Source organism: Phacochoerus africanus, chromosome 8 (assembly GCF_016906955.1).
Source record: "Phacochoerus africanus isolate WHEZ1 chromosome 8, ROS_Pafr_v1, whole genome shotgun sequence".
Lineage (NCBI taxonomy): Eukaryota > Metazoa > Chordata > Mammalia > Artiodactyla > Suidae > Phacochoerus > Phacochoerus africanus.
This window is the reverse complement of record NC_062551.1, coordinates 83,292,953-83,313,597: the sequence shown is the minus strand read 5'-3', so window position 1 is coordinate 83,313,597 and position 20,645 is coordinate 83,292,953. Positions and strand designations below refer to the sequence as shown.

At 53.2% G+C, this 20,645-nt stretch overlaps 1 protein-coding gene across 4 annotated transcripts in view; it reads left to right on the top strand.

The window, feature by feature from the left end:
• Positions 1 to 20,403, top strand: part of CRYBG2 (crystallin beta-gamma domain containing 2) — a 30,242-nt gene extending 9,839 nt beyond the window's left edge. Inside the window, exons 4-22 of one of the 4 annotated variants that reach the window (XM_047792720.1) lie at positions 892 to 3,478; positions 3,906 to 3,953; positions 4,041 to 4,153; positions 4,315 to 4,444; positions 7,423 to 7,562; positions 8,382 to 8,508; positions 8,747 to 8,782; positions 9,120 to 9,256; positions 9,403 to 9,529; positions 9,803 to 9,942; positions 10,044 to 10,170; positions 10,424 to 10,456; positions 10,581 to 10,693; positions 15,019 to 15,148; positions 16,720 to 16,859; positions 17,250 to 17,373; positions 18,668 to 18,826; positions 19,970 to 20,129; positions 20,223 to 20,403. In XM_047792720.1, coding sequence (XP_047648676.1) covers positions 892 to 3,478; positions 3,906 to 3,953; positions 4,041 to 4,153; positions 4,315 to 4,444; positions 7,423 to 7,562; positions 8,382 to 8,508; positions 8,747 to 8,782; positions 9,120 to 9,256; positions 9,403 to 9,529; positions 9,803 to 9,942; positions 10,044 to 10,170; positions 10,424 to 10,456; positions 10,581 to 10,693; positions 15,019 to 15,148; positions 16,720 to 16,859; positions 17,250 to 17,373; positions 18,668 to 18,826; positions 19,970 to 20,129; positions 20,223 to 20,311 — 4,660 coding nt within the window. In that variant the 3' untranslated portion in view covers positions 20,312 to 20,403. Of the gene's footprint in view, positions 1 to 891; positions 3,479 to 3,905; positions 3,954 to 4,040; positions 4,154 to 4,314; positions 4,445 to 7,422; positions 7,563 to 8,381; positions 8,509 to 8,746; positions 8,783 to 9,119; positions 9,257 to 9,402; positions 9,530 to 9,802; positions 9,943 to 10,043; positions 10,171 to 10,423; positions 10,457 to 10,580; positions 10,694 to 15,018; positions 15,149 to 16,719; positions 16,860 to 17,249; positions 17,374 to 17,931; positions 19,273 to 19,969; positions 20,130 to 20,222 lie in introns of those variants that run through there. The other 3 variants (XR_007136537.1, XM_047792722.1, XM_047792721.1) reach the window with 3 other exon arrangements.
• The last annotated feature ends 242 nt before the right edge of the window (positions 20,404 to 20,645 follow it).

The following is a 20,645-nucleotide window of genomic DNA, read 5'->3' as shown; positions in this document are numbered from 1 at the left end:
TCTGACCCTCAGTTTCTTCATCTGTACAATGGAGGAAATAATTGCAAAGGAAACAATTGAGGGAAAATACATTCAAGTCCAAAGTGCTGCATCCTGTGGTGCTTTAGCCAGACTCACAGATGCGCAGACATGCACTTAGGCTCCTGTATAGGTTCTGACCACATGTTCCTCCTGCTCGTACGCTTGCGTTCACACCTGTTGCTGTTTGGTCTCAGTTCTCCCAGGTGACAGTGTGAAGCTTATGAGCCAGCATTTTAGTTTATAAAGCAAGTTTTCATTCTTTCTCTCCTACTGGATCTTGACAGTAACCCTGTGAGGCACATATTCTTGTTCTTCCAGTTTTGTTTGGGGGCCCCGAAGCCTGACAGGAGGTGACTGCCCAAGGTCATCCTGCTAGTGAGTAACAAGGCCTGGGGAACCCAGCCTTGCTTGAGGCCAGAGCTGTCTTTCCTTACCTTCCTTTATAATGGCCAGAAACAGCGTCAGAACATTGCTTGCCTAGTTTTCAGCTTTCAGGTTTTCTAGTTTTCAGCTCCTGGAGGACTAACCTCAGGGCTCCTTAGGTAGAGTCCACAGACCCATCCACAGAGCAGTGGGCCAGACCCATATGCCTTTCAGCTTTCTCCCTTCTCTCTCCTTCCAGGCTTAAGCCTCAGCTTCACCCCTTAAAGGACCCTGGCATAGGAGATCACCTGAAAGTGGGGAGAGGGATGGGAGATCTGAGAGTGTTGTGTCCATTTTACAGATGAAGAAACAAAGGCCCCAAAAAGCAAATGACTTGCCTGAGGTGACTCAGCCTGACCTTGGCAGGGCTAGTTATTCTGCACTGCAGGGAGCCACCCCTCTCCATCCCCTTGACCCTGTCTCTCTTCTTCCCTGCACCACCTGCAGCGAGCTGGACCACGGTGAGCCAAGGACCCCTCAGGACAGGTGGTCAGGGCCCAACATGGAGGAGGCAGGTGGGCCCCCGGCTCAGGCCAAGGCCCGAGTGGTGAGCGCCACACTGACATGGCGGCAGCGGCCCCCTGCCCAGGAAGAGATCAAACACCATTTTCATAAGGTGTCCCTGGTGTCAGGGGCCCCATTGGAAGCCCCCCAGGAGGAGATGTTTGAGAACAGCCACCATCGAGAGGAAGTAAATGGCTTTGCTGCACGGGAAGTGGGGACCATGAGTCAGCAGGGCCCCTGGGATGGGGCTGGTGCCAAGAGCTTCCAGAGCCACGGACCCATCTTTTCCAAGAAGTACACGCTACCCCGCAAGGAGAAAAGGCCAGTGGGAAGGCCGAAGGAGGCTGTGGGCCAGGGTGATGGCAGTCCCCTGGACCCCAGGACTGAGCCACCCAGCTCAGGAGCCATGGCCAAGACTGAGTTTTTGGTGCCAGTGCACGGGCCCCGTGAGCCAAGCCCCCACCCAGGTGTGAATATCATCAGCGAGAGCCCTCCGAACCCCGAGGAACGGCGGGTGACACGCACTGTGCGGACCACAGTGATGCTGGGAGGCCACGTGGACCGACGCGTGAACTACTCTGTGACCAGCTCAGGGGGACCAACGCTCTCAGGCGAAGCCCTGCGCAGGGGCCGCACTGTCGCTCGCACGGTGCGGGCAGTGGTGTTGAGCCCCCGAGCAGAGGGCTCTCCCAGCCGCAGTCAGGCCCTGGAGCTGCTCAGTAGCCTCGTGCCCGCTGAGCATAGCCTGCCTGCCAGCCGGCTTCCCAGGCCTGTTGTGCCAAGGAGTCCAGGTCCGGGCAGCACAGAGGGTGCAGCCCTAGGGCAGCTGCCTGACATGGGGACAGCAGAGCCAAAGGACAGATCTTCCCTGGTTCCTGCAGGCATCCCAGAGGATGCTCACCCACCTCAGAACCAGGATGTGCCGGCAGCCCAGCCAGACCAAGACCAGGACAGAGCCCTGGATGCCAGGGTCCATGAGCTCCCAACGGTGCAGAGAGCCCCCAGCCCCACCCATCTCCCTCCCCAGACCTCTCAGGGCCAGGCACCAGTACCCTCCTCGCCCAGACTCCAGAACCACAACCCCCCCTCCCTGGACCGAGTCCACCCCCCAGAGCAGCCTGAGCTACCTACTCACCCTAGGACCCAGCTCACTCTCGAGCCCAGGGAACCCCAGGTCCTGCCCTCTGTAAAAAGGGAAGAGCTTCCAGATCCCCCTGCTGCCCCCATCCTGCCCATGGCGAAGACTGAGGTTGTTATAGTCCCTGGACAATCTCTTGCTCCACCCCCTACGAAAAAGAAGGCTGTCACCAGCCCAGATGGTCTTTCTGCTCCATCCTCCCCAAGGAATAAGGTGGTTCAGGACTCCGGAAATGTCCCTAACTTCTCCCTTCCTCAAAAAGAGGTGGTGCAGGATTCTAGTGCTCCTGCTGCCTCATCCTCCAAACAAACCAAGGTTGCCCAGGACCCAGCAGGCAGCCCTAGCACCCCAAAAAAGGTTGTCCTGGGTATTGGAGGCAGCTCTGCCCCTCCCCTCACCAAAGAAGAGGCTATTGAAGGCCTGACAGCTCCTGCTATCCCATCCCCCAAACAGGATGAGGTTGTGTGGGTCCCTGAAGGGAGCCCCATCTCATTTCCTACCCAAAAAGAGGTTGTCCAGGGCCCTGGTGCTCCTGCAGTCCTGTCTTCCACCCAGAAAGTGGTTGTCCAGGGCCCTACTGTTCCCCTTGGCCCCTCCTCCTCAGTAGGCAAGGTGTCCCTCAGCCCAGGAGGTCCCCCTGCACCAGTGCTGATGAGACCAGAGGCCAGCCGGGAGTCCCAGCATGTCCCTGACTCCGCCAAGGGCAAGACGCTCCTGGAGCCATCAAGGGAGGAGGAGGAGGTGGCCTTGACCGCTGACCTGGAGATTTTCCTAGATACCCTGCGGAGCATGGAGCCCCCCGAGATCCTCCGCACTCACCGGCTTCCACGAGCCCCCCGGTCCTCCTACCTGGCCATGTACGCCACACTGCCTGCCATCGAGGAGGACCAACCTGGGCCATGGATGCCAGGACCCAGCCCCCAGGAGGTGCCCACACTAGAAGAAAAGGGGGAGGAGAAGGGAGAAGAGGAGGAGGAGGAACCAGAGAACCCCTACCTGAGCGATGATGAAAAGCTCCAGCGCAGGCAGGAGAAAGCTGGGCCCAGCTCCTCCCAGGACTCCCAACCTACCCCGCCCCCCCAGGTCTCTTACTCTCCCCTAGAGATGATGAAGAAGCATGTAGCAGGTGCAAAGGGCCCCTACTCGGAACTGGGGCCAGAGCGGCACGCAAGCAGCAGGCCCACTTCCCGTCTTGGAGGCAGCCTTCTCTTTGGGGGTCTGGTACCTGCCCCCAAGGAGGCCCCTGCCTTGGAACCACTGGGCACAAAACTGTCTGCTCTGCCACCCCACGGGGCACCGGGACTCAGGAAGGTGCCAGGACAGCTGCCCCTGCTCTACAGTGAAAAATCGCCTCCAGAGAAGCCTGCACGTGCCCAGTCCCCAGAGGGGTGGGTGAGTGAGTCCTTGGGTGGGCAAGGGAGGGGGGCATGGCTTCATCTGGCCCAGGGTTCGGGTGGTGAGAGGACCATGGTGCTGGGAGGCAGAGTCTCCAGGGACCGGAGGCGTGAGTCTGCGGTCTAGTTCATTGTAATCACATTTCTTTGGGCCTCGTCTCCCTGTCCAAACAGCAGGGGATTTGCACTGTGGATTCCAAAGGGCTTGGTGGCTCTGTTATCTTGGAAGCTGGAGAAGGGGAGTGATAGGTACCTAGCTCCTGGATGATAAGCCCCTGGGGGTTAGGAACAAGTGTCGCAGCCTCTGTGGGCCAGCTCTTCAGGGGTGGAGTCCAAGGGGGAGGATGTGGGGTCCCTGGAATGGCAGGTGGTGGGAGGCAGTGAGGAGGCAACCCCGTAAGGCACATGACCGCTCTCCATTCCAGAGCCCAGCACTGAAGACCCAGAGCAAGCCGAACACCAGGCCTGGAAAGGTAGGGGGCGGGGGGCCAGGTGGGTGGGGCAGCAGGAGGTGGGGGCCTGGGGACAGGGCCTGAGGATCTCCTCTGTGCCTTCTCCAGATGATCCTCTTCTCAGAGCCTGGCTGCCAAGGCAGCAGCAGGGAGGTTTGGGGAGACACTGCTGATGCTTCCAGCTGGGCCCGTGTGGCCTCCATACGAGTAGTTCGAGGCTGGTGAGTGTCCAGGGGGGTCCGGTGTGTGATGAATCTGGGGGATGCGAGGGCAGTGAGAAGTGCCCCAGTCAACATGGCAGAAACCCCCTCAAGCTACCTGGAGGCCCCACCTTGTGCGGACATCCTTTCCCCACCGGTCACCCTGGTCTCTGTGCCCACAGCTGGGTGCTATATGAAGAGCCGGAGTTCCGGGGCCGGAAGCTGGTCCTGCCTGAAGGAGACGTGGAACTCGGAGCCCCGGGGCCGGCGTGGAGTCCCCAAGGCATCGGCTCCCTGAGGAGGGTTGTCCGGGTGAGTGGCTGGGTGGAGGGGACCAGATGTTGCCCTATCTACCCTAAGCCCCAGGCCCTGAGGAAGAAGACAGCCTTGGAATTTCTGGGGGAGATGATATGGGATCAGAGCCTGACAAGGATTTATTGTGGTCTCACCTGTAGATGCTCAACCTCAAAGCCAACTGGGGAAGAAAGGGATTCTAGGGTGTTCAGGGGCCGGGCAGAGGCCAAGCCCCACCCACGAGCTCCAGCTAGTGCTGGAGAAGGATTCAGTTTGAGCGACAGAAATGGGTGGGGGTGGCTGTGGGTGCTCACCCCTCACCCAGGGCCCAGGCTCTCAGGCCCACAGCCAGACCCAAGGTGCCATGGATGCGTGTTAATTTGTTTGCTGACAGATGCTCGACAATATCTGCTGTGTGCCAGACTCCATGCCAGGCAATGAACAAGTGGGGGAGGGCTGCTCTCTGCCCTGCAGGACTCACGGTCAAGCTAGGGTATGAGGGTTGGGTTTGAAGCAGGAAAGCCATATAAACAGATTAGAGATTTATAAATATCCCTGTGGTTGCCAGGAGAAGGAGAAAAGACGGGGATTCTGGAGGCAGGAAGACCAGGATCGGCTGTGATTTCCAGCTGAGGGGCACCTCTGAATTTTGAGGGAGGGGTATGTGGATTGAAAAGGTGTAGTCAATATCACAGTTTTATATCTGTAAAGTGGAGGGAGATAACATTGTTTTCGTAGCACAAATTTACAGACTACTAAAATTAAGCTTGACAAAACCATCTTGGCTACTAAGGAGATCCAGAAGAGAAAGCAAAAATCTAAAGTCTAAAATCCCAAAGCCTGGCCTAGCAGATGTTTTTATTTTGTTTTGGGAGGATTTTGTCTTCTTTGGTGGTTTTTTGTTTGTTTTAGGGCCGCACCTGCGGCATATGGAAGTTCCCAGTCTAGGGGTCAAATTGGAGCTACAGCTGCTGGCCTACGCCACAGCCACAGCAGCATAGCTACAGCAACGCCAGATCCTTGACCCACTGAGTGAGGCCAGGGATCGAACCCTCATCCTCACAGATCCTAGTCAGGCTTGTTAACTGCTAAGCCACTACGGAAACTCCTGTTTTGGGTTTTTTTTGGGCCACATCCACAGCATATGAAAGTTCCTGGTCCAGGGATTGAACCTGTGCTACAGCAGTGACCCAAGCTGCTGTAGTGACAATACTGGATCCTTAACCCACAGCACCACAAGGAAACTACTGGGTTTTTTGTTTTGTTTTGTTTTGTTTGTTTTGCTTTTCAGGGCCACACCAAGGCATATGGAGGTTCCCAGGCTAGGGGTCCAATCAGAGCTACTAGCTGCCAGCTCCGAGCCACATCTGTGACCTACACCACAGCTCACTTCAACACCGGATTTTTTAACCCAATGATCGAGGCCAACGATTGAACCCACAACCTCATGATTCCTAGTCGGATTTGTTTCCGCTGCGCCACAACAGGAACTCCAGTTTTTTTCTTTTTTTAGGGCACCACCTGTGGCATTTTGAAGTTCCCAGGCTAGGAATTGAATTGGAGCTGTAGCTGCTGGCCTACACCACAGCCACAGCAACACCAGACCCAAGTGGCACCTGTGACCTATGCAACAGCTTGCAGCAACACTAGATCCTTAACCCACTGAGCAAGACCAGGGATCAAACCCGCATCCTCATGGATACTAGTTGGGTTCCTAACCTGCTGAGCCACAATGGGAACTCACGGTTTTTGGTTTTTAATGGAAGGACAAATAACTCCAGAGCTGTTGCAATCCTCCCAGTTAGAAAGGAGCGTCTAGGAGTTCCCGTCATGCTCAGTGGTTAATGAACCCGACTAGGAACCATAAGGTTGTGGGTTCGATCCCTGGCCTTGCTCAGTGGGTTAAGGATCCAGCATTGCCGTGAGCTGTGGTGTAGGTTCGCAGACGTGGCTCGGATCTGGCGTTGCTGTGGCTGTGGCTGTGGCTGTGGCTGGCTGCTACAGCTACACATGCCGCTGGTGCGGCCCCAGAAAAGACAAAAAGACAAAAAAAAAGAAAGAAAGAAAGAAAGGGCGAACGTCTTAACTAGGGCAGTGGCCCAGCCATGCAAAGGAGGGGACAAGAGTTTTCAAAGCCTCTCCAGAAACACACAAACACTTGTGGACAGTTTATTGTGAGCTTCTCACAATAAATTCATCTTCGTGTGGGAGGTAATGAGGTACAAGGGGAAAACAAGGGCTTTGAAGTCATTCTATTCATTCAGCATTGATGGGGCACGGAGTTAGTGTGTTGTAGGCAGGTAGGAGGTGCTGGGTTGCAACAGTGTATAAAAACTACACTGCTCTGTGCTCAGCCCTGCTGCTTACAGGCTGTGTGCCCTCCGGCAGGCCGCTTCACTTTGCTGAGCCTCACTTTCCTAGTCTGTGAGTGGCGTAATAACATCCGCTGGGAAGAACAAATGAGAGGGGCAGCATAGGCCCTTAGCATCTGCCTTGCACTCAGTAGATGTGTCAGGAACATTTCATGAAGCAGTGAGGGAATGAAAACGGTCCTGGTGAGGCAGAAACACCCAGCAGGCAGAGAGGACCTGCAGCTTCCTGGGATGAGGTACAGGTGGAGGCCTGCCTGGAGAGGGACAGGAACTGTACCCAAAGGAAGGGTCAGAGTTAGACCTCAGCAAGTGGCTGTGCATCCCTCCCATCCCTCCACCAGGCTGGAAATGCGGCCCCCGGAGGCAAGGCAAAGGGTATGGCACTTGGCAGGCGCCTGGCGGGGACTTTGGTCTCGGATTCCCGAAGGCCAGTGTGGGACCAGCAAGGGATTTGATCTCAGGCTGGTCTGGCTGACCTTGCAGAGAACACCTCCATTGCCTTTCTGGCTTCTGGGGAGAAGCCCCCAGGAGCCCCATCTGGACAGACTTGGGGAAGCACGTGTGGGCAGGTGTTTCTCAGAGGTGCTATTTTATGCTTCATTTTCCACCCCTCCCCTCCTGCAGGACTACATTATCCCAGAGATCAGCCTGTATTCTGAGGAGGGCCTCAAGGGGGAGCAAGTGAGGCTAACCAAGGCCTTAGAGGACCCCCAGGGCCTGGAGAAGCCCCTGCAGGTGGCATCTGCCACTGTATCCGCAGGACTGTGAGTCTGGGATGTTTTGGAAACCCTTCAAGTAACCTTCACTGTGCTGGATGCTGGGGACACAGAGGTGACAAGAAGTGTTCAGGTTACTGGCCAGGCAGGCAAGCAAGCAGACAGTGGCAATTCAGAGCTCCAGGATGGAGGAGCATGGGGCTGGGGGAGCATGGAGCAGCACCACACCAGCCTGAGATCAGAGAAGTCTTCCTGGAGGTGGAGATTCCTCAGCCGGGATGAGTCAGCCCCACAAACATCTAAGCTCCACAAGGGCAGAGACTTTGTATGTTTTGTTCACCACTGTGTCACTGATGCCTGAAGCAGGCCCTGGCATAGGGGAGAAGCCCCTAAATATTTGTTAATTGAATGAATGGAGAAAAGAGTATAATAGCAGAGAGAACACTACCTACAAAGGTCTAGAGGTGAGAGAGCTACTCTTTGAAAGTTCAGTCTGGCCAGAGAAAGCAGCCAATGGGGAGATGTGAGGCCCAAGAAGAAGGGAGGGAGGGGACAGATGGAAAGTCCTCTTTGTGCAGCTGGGCTGTATGGCGAGGCTAATGGGAAACTACCTGGGGTCTTTGAGAAGGTATGGGTGCTAGAAAGAACTCTCCAGCTGCTGTGTGAAATTAGAGAGGCTCAGACCAGAGGAAGGGAGATGGATGAAGTGGCCACTGCAAGAGATTATGAGGGCCTGAAATGTCTTTCAGAGTCCCCTTGATGGGGCCATCTCCCCCAAACCTCCTTCTCCCCTCTACATCTTCCACCCCGATCACCAATCTGTGTTCCTGGGAGTCTGGGTGCAGGTGCCTCTCTGCCTCCCCCCAGGTGGCTTCTATACCCCAAACCCTTCTTTGAAGACACCCCCTGCATCCTGGAGCCTGGAGAGTACCCCAACTCAGAGGCCTGGGGTGCATCAGACCCCAGCGTGGGCTCCCTGAAGCCCATGAGATTGGTAAGGAGCAGGTGGTTCCAAGTATCCTTGTCCTATAGTCTGAGGGAAGAGGCAGGGCTTGGGAGCGCCTACTAGGAATAGGATTAGAGGAGAGGGAGGGCTAGTCCAAGGGGCGGGGGAGAGGGAGGATATGGGGTTGGCCATTTTGTGGGGTCTCAGGATCAAATAAACCCTAGTCATCCGCCCCGTGGGTCTTGCCCATCTCTGGACTCATGTCTCAGCTCTGTCTCCCCTGCAGGGCTGCCCAAGTGTGGAGAAGCCAGGTGAGCCCAAGGTAAGAGTCTGGGCTTCATGGTCAAAGAGGGTCTTTGGGTGGTGGGTGTGTATGTGCTATGGCTATTGTGGCCCGGTCTAGAAGATGGGAGAGGAGACTGGATCTGGGGGGGAGTGGTGTGGAAGCCAGTGGGCTCACTGGGAGCTACCTTTTGCTGTATAAGGACCAGATCAGAGGTCAGAGAAGAGGCAGGAGTTAGCTAAGGACATGGGGCTCAGTGAGGGAGGGGGAGGGTTTAGCTCTGGGCTGATGCTGGGTCCAGCCATCCTGGGGTGGCGGGGCGTGTCTGGGTCCAGATCACTTCCCAGGAACCTCACACCACTCTCCTCCCCTCCAGGCCGTGGTGTATGAGGCCCCAGACTTTCAGGGCCAGAGCTGGGAAGTGAGCCGAGACATCTACAACCTTCAGCAGCCAGAGGACAGCCAGAGCCCCAACTTGGCCTCTGTGGGGTCCCTGCGAGTTCTTGGGGGCTGGTGAGGACTCAGGACCCTTCCCTCCACCTCACCCTCTCCACTGGCCTCTACCCTCCAGGGTGGGAAGTGACCTGGGCTGCCTAGGGGTGGGGGCAGCTGAGGGCTTCCTGTGACTGAGTCTGTTTGTCTGCCTCCCCTTCCCCCAGCTGGGTGGGCTACGAGAAGGAGGGCTTCCGGGGCCACCAGTATCTGCTGGAGGAGGGGGAATACGCTGATTGGTCACACTGGGGAGGCTATAATGAGGTGCTGACCTCCCTGCGGGTCATCAGGACGGTAAGCAAGAGCAATTGGGACATTGCCTCTGGCCACAGCCGTATTTCCCCTGAGGAATCTGCTGAGGGAAGAATTTATGCCTCCTTTCCCTGTTCTCCAGAGCACCTGGAAGTGTTCCCCTGAGGTCTAGCCTCTCTCCCTCCGCTGCCCTTCCCCAGGCCACACTGATCACCTCACCCCAAAGTCCCTTGGTGGACTGCGTCCTTCGGGTCTGGACACTCCCTGGGGTTTACATCCGTGGGCGGGAGAAACCTGACTGTCCCTGGGGCACAGGACTTCGGGGACCCGGCCGTGGTGCTGTTTGAGGCCATGGACTTTGAGGGGCAAGGCGTGGAGGTGAGCGAATCGTTGCCAGACGTGGAGTTGGCGGGACACGGCCCCCGCACGCAGGCCATCCACGTGCTCAGCGGCGTGTGAGTGACCTGGGCTCCGGGAGCAGGGCGGACTGGGATGGTTCCCACAGAGGCCCCGGCTCCGCCACGCTGACCCGGTTCCCCTCAACCCCTTCCTGCAGGTGGGTGGCCTATCAGGAGGTGGGCTTCTCCGGAGAGCAGTACGTGCTGGAGAAGGGCGTGTACCGCAACTGCGACGACTGGGGCTCGGGCAACAGCGCCCTCGCCTCGCTGCAGCCGGTCCTGCAGGTGCGTGGCGGCCGCGGGGGCGGGGCCTCCTGGAGGGGCGGGGCCTGGAGTCTGAGACGCGCTCGCCGCAGGGGGGCGGGACTGGAAGGACCCGGCTCAAAGCTTGTGGGGGCGGGCCCTCGCGAAACAAACGGAGCTGACACGGACTTGGAATGTGCCGGAGCTTCGAAAAGGGTCGGGAATATTGAAACCAGAATTGAGGCTAGGGGTTGGTACCTTCTTGAAATCTCGAAATTTTGGTCCCTCCCTCCAGGTCGGGGAGCGCAATCTGCACTTTGTCTCCAAGGTAAGGAGCTGGTGAGGCCCCACGCCTCCTCTTCCCTCGTTGTAAATCTTTCCCCCTCGTCCCCATTCTCTCTATCACTCCATCACCCCCTTTCACTCTCATCTCTTCCCGTCTCCGCCGCCAGATTCAGCTTTTCTCCGGCCCGGACTTCCTCGGTGACCACATCTCCTTCGAGGATGACCAGACGTCTCTGCCCTCCTCCTTCCAGCCCCAGTCTTGCCGTGTCCACGGCGGCAGGTGAGGACGTGCGTGGGGGAGGGGAAACGGGGCGCCTCTGCCCCGAAACGCTTAGCTCAGCTTGGAAATTGGAGCTGCAGGAAGAAGGTCTTTATTTCACGTTATTTCCTTCCTTTGGCTTCCTTGAGATTAGCTATTCTGTCTTGAATCAATCCTAAAACAAAGCAAAATAAAGTTTTAATGGAAAACGGAAAACTCGTAGACAGTGTAAAGAACCTCACTCTTGTTTCATCTATCCCTTTGCCTTTTTTCTTTTTTTGAGTGGAATATTTTAAGTCTCCAACCCAACATAAAGTTTCACAGGTAAATTATTCAGTATGTATCTCTAATAAGAAAGGACTTCCTCCACACATAGCCTCAAATGATCACGTCTAATAAAATTAACGAGAATTTATTATTACCTAATACCCAGTCCCTGTTCAGACTCCTCCCATTGTCTCCAAAAATGCCTTTGTGAAATGGGTTTGTTTTTCTCAGGATCCAGTCAAGGTCCATACATTGCATTTGGTCCGTTTGATCTCTAATTTATAACAGTCCCCTGCTCTTCCTTTTGTTTTTTGTCATTTATTCGTTTGAAGAAACCCAATAATTTGCCCAGTAAGTTTACTATCCTCTGTATTTGGCTGATTGCTTCCTGGTGGTGTCTTTTAACTTGTTCCTCTGTGCCCCATCTTTCCTTTAAACTGGTAGTTAGATCTAAAGGCGAGATGAGATTCAGAGTGTTTTGTTTTGTTTTCTTGGCAAGAAGACTATATAGGTGGTGTGTACACTTCCCACTGCATCTCATCAGATGGCACATGTCTGCCTGTCCCATTTTTAATGATACCAAGGTCCCTACATTGTAAGATTCCTCATTTACCTTTCACCTAATGATTTTTAGCATCCATTGATGGTAATTGCCTAGACCCACTATTTCTTCACAGGTTACAAACTGATGATTTTCTAATTTTTGTTATTCCTTCTATGTATATTAGCTGGACTGCCTCTGTAAAGATGAACTTTCTCTTTTTGACTTACCAGAAAGAGTTTATCCAAAAAAGGCCGTTTGATGTTTTCCTAAGCTTTCTCTTTATCAGTTTCCAGAATTATTTCTGTATTGGTGCCCTAGCAGCTGCCAACGACTTTTATTTAAGTATTGTTAAGAACACGTGGGGTTTTATGTATTTGGAATGCTCTGGCTCATTGGAGTCACTATTCTCTTGTGTGCTCAGATTGTTTTATCTTTGGCAAATGAGAATCCCTTCAAATTGCCTCCTGGGTACTTTTTTTTTTTTTGGTGGCGCCCACAGCATGTGGAAGGGCCAGGGATCAAACCCACACCAATCAGCAACCCCACCTGCTGCAGTTACAATGCCAAATCCTTAGCCTGCCGTGCCATAAGAGCTTTTATTTTTTTTTAAGAGCCACACCTGTGGCATATGGAGTTTCCCAGGCTAGGGGTTGAATTAGAGCTGCAGCTGCCAGCCTACACCACAGCCACAGCAACACAGGATCCAAGCCGAGTCTTCAACCTATACCACAGCTCACGGCAGCACTGGATCCTTAACCCACTGAGGGAGGCCAGGGATTGGACCTGCGTTCTCATGGATACTAGTCAGATTCATTTCCACTGAGCCACAATGGGAACTCCTTTTTTTTTTTTTTTTTTTTTGATAACTTTCTGTTTTTTTTCTGATACAGTAAGATACTACAGGATAATTTTGTATTTTTTTTTTATTTTGCCTCAAACCTATAATCAGTCATTTCATAAAGAACCCTGCTTGCTTTTGATGGGTGATAGAGACCAAATCTGCATGGTAGGTGTTTCAAAATTATACTACAGATGTTTCTACTAACAGTAAAAGCCAGTGAATGCTGTTTAAGGTTTCTCTGTTCTTTTTGTCCTCAGAACATTCACCTACATCCCATTAGGTATGTACAGTTCCAAATACTGTGTTCTTAAGACATTTGAAATAATTCTTTTTTTTCTATGGTTATGCCACCAACCTGATATACACTTAGTTTCATTTATTTTGTTTAATTTTTAGGACTATATCTCATTTTTATTTAATTCTGTTTTTTAGCTCTATAAAATATTCCTGATGTCCTTGTCTTAGTCACCTTGGGCAGTGATAATAAAATAGCATGCACTGGGTGACTTAAACAACAGGAGTTTGTTTTCTCCCAGATCGAGGGGCTGGGAATCCTAAGATCAAGGTGTTGGTTGATTTGGTTCCCTGATGAGGGCTCTCTTCCTGGCTGGCAGATGGCTGCCTTCTTGCCGTATCTTCACGTGACTAAGGAAGAGAGCTCCCATCTCTCCTCTTCTTATAAGGCCACACATCCCATCACAGGGGCTCCATCTTTTTGTCCTCATCTAAACCTAGTTGCTTCTCTAAGGCCATCACATTGGAGGTTAGGTCTTCAGCATTTGAATTTTGGGGAGACACAGACATTCGGTCCATAAGAGTTTTGAAGTCAAGACTTTAAAAAAAAATAATAGCTTGGAAATTCTCTTGTGGTACAGCAGGTTAAGGATCTGGTATTGTCACTGCATCAGCTCAGGTTTGATTCCTGGCCTGGAAACTTCCATATAATGCAGGCCACAGCCAAAAAAAATGGCTTTCATCTCTGTCCCTGCTACCTTTCCCCCTCCTCCTCCTATAGGTCATTTTTTTTTTTTTAAGTCCCTGCCTTATTCATTCATTGTTTCTTTTCAAAGAAACAAGCGAATATACACTCATATAAGTTTACAAATGACTATGGAAGTCAAATATATTTTGTTTTCCTCCTCCCCTATTTTCTTACAAAAAGAAGCATACTGCAACCTGGTAAATATACTAAAGACCACTGAACTATACACTTTATTATTATTATTTTTTTTTTCATTTTTGGCCCTTCACGGCATATGGAGCTCCCAGGTCAGGGTTCAGATCCGAGCCACAGTCGCAACCTGAGCCACAGTCACAACCTGAGCCACAGCTGTGGCAACACTGGATCCCTAACCCACTGTGCCAGGCCAGGGATCAAACCTGTGTCCCAGGGCTCCCAGCACACCCCCTATCCTGTTGTGCCAAAGAGGGAGGTCCTGAACTCTACTTTTTTTCCTTTTTTTTTTGCTTTTTAGGGCCAAGCACCCGAGGCATATGGAAGTTCCCAGATTAGGGGTTGAATTGGAGCTACCGCTGCCAGCCTACATAACAGCCACGGCAACGCAGGAACCGAGACGTGTCTGCTAGCTACCTACACCACAGCTCGTGGCAATGCTGGATCCCCGACTCACTGAGCAAGGCTAGGGATCAAACCTGTATACTCATGGATAATAGTCGGATTCTTTTCCACTGCTCCAGTGGGAACTCCCCTGAACTTTAAAAGAGTGAATTCTAGAGTTCCCACCGTGGTGCAGTAGGTTAAGAATCCAGCTGCAGTGGCTTGGGCTGCAGCTGCAGCTCAGATTCGGCCCCTGTTCTGGAACTTCCATATATGGCAGGTATAGCCATAAAAAGAAAAAAAAGAAAAAAAGAAAAATTACATCTCAATTTTTTAAAAAGGGAAGCATACTGTAAATTCACCTTGGTTTTTTTTTTTTAACTTAACAGTTTGGAGATCACTTTATATTCCTTCGTATTCCTCATTCCTTTTGACTGCTATATTATACTCCCAGATTCTTAGTTTATTCGGCCAATTTCCAATGGATAGACATTTGGCTACTCTCACTCTGCCACTTCAAACAGTGTGTAGCGAGTAGCCTTGTGTATGTGTCATTTCATAGTTTTAAAGGGTATCCTTGAGATGGATTCAGTGAAATGGGAATGCTGAGTGACCATGTGTGGAGTTTTGCTTGATGTTGCCAAATTGACCCCAAAGGGGAATGTGATTTCGTTCAGTCCTTTCTTTTTTCTTTTTTTTTTTTTTTTGTCTTTTTAGGCTGGCACCTGAGGCATGTAGAGGTTTCCAGGCTAGGAGTCAACTTGGAGCTGTAGCCACTGGCCGACGCCACAGCCACACTAGATCCAGGCTGCATCTGCTACCTACGCCGCAACTCACGGCATTGCCAGATCCTTAACCCACTGAGCAGGACCAGGGACCAAACCTTCATCTCTCGTGGATAACTACTCAGATTTGTTTCTGCTGAGCCATGACAGGAACTCCCATTCAGTCCTTTCTTAAGTCTGACCTTAGTCTCTGCTGCTGCACTGCTTATTCATCCTTGCCCTCCACTGGAGTGGGGGATCCCCAGCAAGTCTGCACCCATTCTGCTGTATCTTGGGGATGCTCTGGGAGGCCAAGGACAGGGTGGGCTCAAACACCTACTCACAACCCCCTGCTTCTGCTTCCTTCCCCAGCTGGATCCTGTTTGATGAGAAGAACTTCGAGGGTGAGCAGCACATCCTCTCTGAGGGCGAGTTCCCCACACTCACGGCCATGGGCTGCCTGGCCTCCACAGTCCTGGGCTCTCTCCGGAAGGTGCCACTGGTGAGTGTCCCTGTCCAGTTCCAGGTGCCTCTGAGGCAGGTCCCAACACAGAGCCTCTTCTCACTGCTGATTGGGTTGTGGGGCTTGAATCCAGCCTTCTTCAGAACCACCCCGGGTCCCCTTGGCCCCAGGGCTTCAAAGCCAGGTCAGTTTACTAGGGATTTATTGAACCTCTGCTGAGGTAGGTCTTGGGGACCCTGAAATAAATCAGACATAGCCCTCCTTCAAGGAACCCAGGAGGATTACAGGACAGAGTGGTATGTCCTGATAGCAAGGTGGGACAGGGCCAGGAGGGGCTAGCCCTCGGGGTGGCCTGGGGGTTGGTTCTGGGAAGGGAGGAGTGGGACAGAAAGATGGCTCTGCTGCATGGGGGGTACAGGTGGGTGGGAGAAGGCAGTGGGGCTGCTGCTGTGATCCAGAACAAATGATATCCACTATATTAAGGAGCTGGAATCTGTAGGACTTGGTGACCAGCCAGGTGGCCAGAAGGGGTAGCACAAACAGAACAGCTGACATTTATTGTGCCATGCTCCAGGCAGTGGATTTTGTGTGTGTGTATGTGTGTGTGTGTGTGTGGCTGCACTTGCGGCATATGAGAATTCCTGGGCCAGGGATCAAATCCCAGCCACCCTGGGCCAGGGTTTGAACCTGCACCGCTGCAGAGACAGCACTGGATCCTAAACCTGTTGTACCATAACAGGCGCTCCTCTGGGCAGTGTTTAAAAGGCTTCCCATAGGAGTTCCCTTGTGATGCAATGGATAAACTATAATCTCCCTTTTTGCAATGTGACAACTGAGGCACAGAGAGGTCATGCGACTTTCTCCAGGTCACACAGCTGGTAATAGAGCTACACACTGGGCTCTAAAGACGGTCCAGCTTTAGAGCCTTGAGCAAGTGGTTTACCTTCTTCAGCCTCAGTGTCCCTCTAAATGGGGCTAATAATAGCACTTACTTCTAGGGCTGTGGAGAAGTTATGATGACATCAGGTAAAGCACAGAATCTGGCATGTGCTAAGCCCCAAGTACATGAGAACTGCTGTAATGACCAGGAGTATTCTTTTTTTTTTTTTTTGCTTTTCAGGGCCGTACCCACAGCATATGGAAGTTCCCAGGCTAGGGGTTGAATCAGAGCTGTAGCTGCGGGCCTACGCTACAGCCACAGCAGTGTAGGATCCAAGCCGTGTCTTCCGCCTACACCACAGCTCACAACCAGATCCTTAACCCATTGATCGAGGCCAGGGAGGGAACCTGCATCCTCATGGATAGTAGTCGGGTTCTTAACCCGCTGAGCCACAACAGGAGCTCCCACGACCAGTATAATTCTTACCACTCTTCTCAGAAGTGCTGTTTACTGGGCAGGAGGTTTTGGGGCAACGAGGCCCTGTCTGGCACACGTTGCATCTGAGAATCTAGGGGACAGCCAGCTGCGTCCAGGAGTCAGGGACCCTGTGGGGTGGAGCTCAGGAGGGACGAGGGCCTGAAATACCGACCTGGGAGTCAGGGTTTTGGACCTGGGGACTGAGTCTGGGGCTCTCGTGGCCTCACCCCTTCTCCGTGCCCCCGGCCCCCAGCACTTTTCAGAGGCGTCCATTTTCCTGTACGGGCTGGAGTGCTTCGAGGGGAAGGAGATCGAGCTCCGCAGGGAGGTGCGGAGCCTGCAAGCCGAGGGCTTCAACAACCACGTGCTGTCCGTGCGGATCAAGGGGGGTGTGTGAGTGTCTCACGGGAGTGTGGGGGCTGCTGATGGGGGCGGGGTCTCTGGGTCTTCTCCCCACCTCACTCCCCTCCAAGCTGGGCGGGAAGCAGGGGAAGTGTGGGCCGAGAAGGGTCCCTGGCCCTCAGGGTTCGGACCCCAGCCTGTGTGGCAGGGGTGAAGGCGGGCTCTCCAGGACCCTCCTCTGCCCTGCAAACCCCAGGACTCCTTCCCAGCCTCCCTCTCCACCCCCAACTGGGACCCGAACCCCAGGCCGAGGAGTCATGAGAGAAGAGGAGGTGGAGAACGTTCTGACGGCCCTGCCTCCTCCTCTACCCATCTGTCCATCTGTCTGACTGTGTGTCTGCCTGTCTTCCTCTCTGTGTCTCTGGCACTTGTGGGACCCAGCTGGGTGCTGTGTGAGCATAGCGACTTCCGGGGCCGCCAGTGGCTGGTGGGCAGCTGCGAGATCACCAACTGGCTGACGTACAGCGGGACCCAGAGGGTGGGCTCCCTCTACCCCATCAAGCAGGTGGGTAGCGTGTCTGGTTGCTCACATCTGGACCTCCTGTCTGCCTGTGTGTCTGTGCGTTTCCCAAACTCAGCCTTTGGGCCCTTTTGTCATGTTTTCTGTCACACTATCCTTCCTCTTGAATCATTATCTCAATATTTTCCTCTCATCAACACATTTTTTTTTTACTTTAACCTTATCATAAGGAGTAATATCTATATGATCATAGCTTTGATGTGTATGCATGATTTCTCCTTAATAGACATTGTGATAAATGTCTGTGAGCACGTGTCTGGACACGTGTCCCCTTTATGTGCCTATATGTGGAGGCATGGCTGTGGAGGGGGTATGCGTGTGCATTTCTGTGTCTGCGATGTCCTTTGTATCCATGTGGCCTCTGGAGGTGACCTTGTACAGTCCATCTGTGAGAGTGTATTTATGTCTGCCTGCACCTGTACGTGGGACACTGTTGAAAGCGTGTGTCTCTGTGTGAGGATATTCGTGTGGCCCCTATTTCAGACTCTTGACGCATCATTGCTAGAAAGCTTGGAGACTATCTCCAACCCTCACATTTTACAGATGGGGAAATAAAGGCCCAGAGAAGTGGACAAGGATTTGCTCAGCAACCTTGGGCAAGTACTTTATAACTTCCATGGCGCTCAGTTTCCTCATCTTTAAAATGGGAATGCTATGTGTGCTAGAATTGTTTTCGGGCGGAAGATAAGGATGAATGGAAGTGGTTAATTACTCAACAGACATCAGCTGTGATTAGTGTCATTGTTACAGTCACCACCACCCGAGACCCCCAGGTGATGTGTGGCAGAGCCAGGTCTGATGTCTGACAGCCCAGGGTCTGCCCTGCCGTGGTACCTCTTCAGCAGCGGTAGTGCATGCATTTCTCTCCCTAAGTCTGGGGGTGCACATCTGTGTTCCTCTGTGCATCCAGACTTTTAACAAAATAATGCATGGGGTCGGCTAAGGGAGCACATAGCATGCGTGTACATGGCTGTGTGAATCCATGCGTCTGTGTCTGCTGCGGACTCCTGTACACCCATGAGGACCGTGGGCGTATCTGCCAGTGTGTCCGGGTATCTCTACAGACGTGGAACTGTTGGATGTGCAGTGCATAAGAGCTCCCGGTGTATGCGTGAGACAGAAGGGGTGACTTAGGGGCAGGGTTGAGGATGGTTTGAGGCAGGAGGGAGAGCTTGGGCGCTTGGGATACTGGAGGGTCCGGAGTTAAAGGCGTTGAAGGTCCAACTGGGGAGTGTCCCTACACAGAGACCCCTGACTCTCAGCTCTCCCCATTTCCCAGCGCCGGGCTTACTTCCGCCTCTGGAATGCGGCACTGGGGGGATTCCTAGCAGTGCCCGACCATGTGGAGGACATGAAGGCGGGCCGTGTGGTGGTCTCTGAGCCCCGAGCCGGAGGCAGCTGCATCTGGTACTATGAGGATGGGCTGCTGAAGAACCAGGTACCAGTGTGGGGACTGGGACAAGGACACCAGGGCCCCAGAAACTTGCAGGCCCACCTTTGAAAGTCTCAGTCCAGTCAGGAAGAGGACCCACCTTGAACCAGAGAGACAGATACGCAGACACCAGGACCCTGGGGAGGTGGGAAATGCAGGCTGTGCACCCCTGGGCAATTCAGGCTCTTCTCTGGGTCTCTGTCTCCCATCTGCAAAAATAAGAGCTTTGAACCAGATGCTTCTGAGGGACCACCCAGCTCTGTGACAGGATACTGTGACAAACTCGGATCCTATTGATAATGACAGATTCACTCCACGAACATTTCCTGAGCACCTGCTGTGTGCCAGGCACTGTTCCAGGTGCTGGGAACATAGCAATGAGAAGACAGAAACAACTCCTGCCCTCCTGAAACTTGCATCCTTATGGGGAGATAAAGAAATAACACAAATGAGTAAGATATCTTGTATCTTAGATGATGAAAAATGCAATAGAGGGAAAATAAGAAAGGAAAATAGGGGAGTTCCCTGGTGGCCTAGTGGTTAAGAACCTGGTATTGTCGCTTCTGTGGCTCAGGTCACTACTGTGGTGCAGGTTTGATCCCTGGCCTGGGAACTTCTGCATGCCGCAGGTGTGGCCAAAAGAAAAAAGAAAAGGAAAAGAAAAGAAAATAGGGAGTATCAGTAGCTCTGACAAGGCGAGCCCTTGCTGAGAAAGTGGCACTTGAGGGAGACACAGTCCAGCTGTCTTTGTGTGAATGCCTCATGTAACCCCTAGAGGGCACTAGGGGGCAGGTACTATTAAACTTCCGTTTTGTAGGCGAGGAAGCCAGAGCACAGAGAAGTTAAGTAACTGCCTGAAAGTTGCACAGCCAGTAAGTGTGGGAAGGCTTGTCTGCTGCTAAAGCCTGTGCTTCTGGAGTCAGTCATGGAAGGCTTCCTGGAGGAGCTAATATTTTCCAGCCCTTTTATGGTTTTTCACATTGAACCTTTACAACAACCATCCCCAAGGAAACCAGAGCTCAGAAGGAGATGTGCCCAGAGTCACAGTCCGTAAAAGCCAGGATTCAAAGCTGGGTGTGTCAAGGGTGTCTTGGGTTTGGTGGAGTCCCTGTGGGAGGGCCAGTGCCTGATGACCTTCTGGGGCCTCAGGTGGCCCCCACCATGAGCCTGCAGGTGATTGGGCCCCCCAGCACAGGTTCCAAGGTGGTGCTGTGGGCTGAGAGCCGCCTGCCCCGCCAGACGTGGAGCATCAGCGAATCAGGCCACATCTGCAGCCAGATGTTCGAAGGCCGGATCCTAGATGTGAAGGGTAAGTGGGGCGTGTTGTGGGACAAGGCCCCTGAGGCCAGTGGCGTCCCTAGCTCTCTCTGACCATCTCCCCATCTCTTACGCCCTCCCCCAGGTGGCCGGGGCTACGACCGGGACCACGCAGTGCTGTGGGAGCCGGCCAAGGACAGGCCCTCCCAGATGTGGACTGTCCATGTACTTTGAACTTCCCCCTCCACCCCCATCCCTGGAGGCTTTCCCTAGGATTGTTTTTATAGGGTTTTTTGGTTGTAACATAAATCTGTTTTCTAATATGCTCCCATGTATCTCATCTCTGTGCACTTCGATTTGAGGGGTGGGAGTGAGAATTTGTTCACCGGCCTTTTTACCTGCCTGCACCAGCTCCAGTTCTGGGGCTCAAATGTACGGCCTCCCTCTGCCACCAGAGGGAGCCCTGGGACCAGACTAACTGCTGAGCATGGCCTTTCATGCAGTCACCCCAAATGACTCAGAGCCAGCTCTGAGCCAGGTCTGGCACTGGGCTGCAGGAGCGCAAACA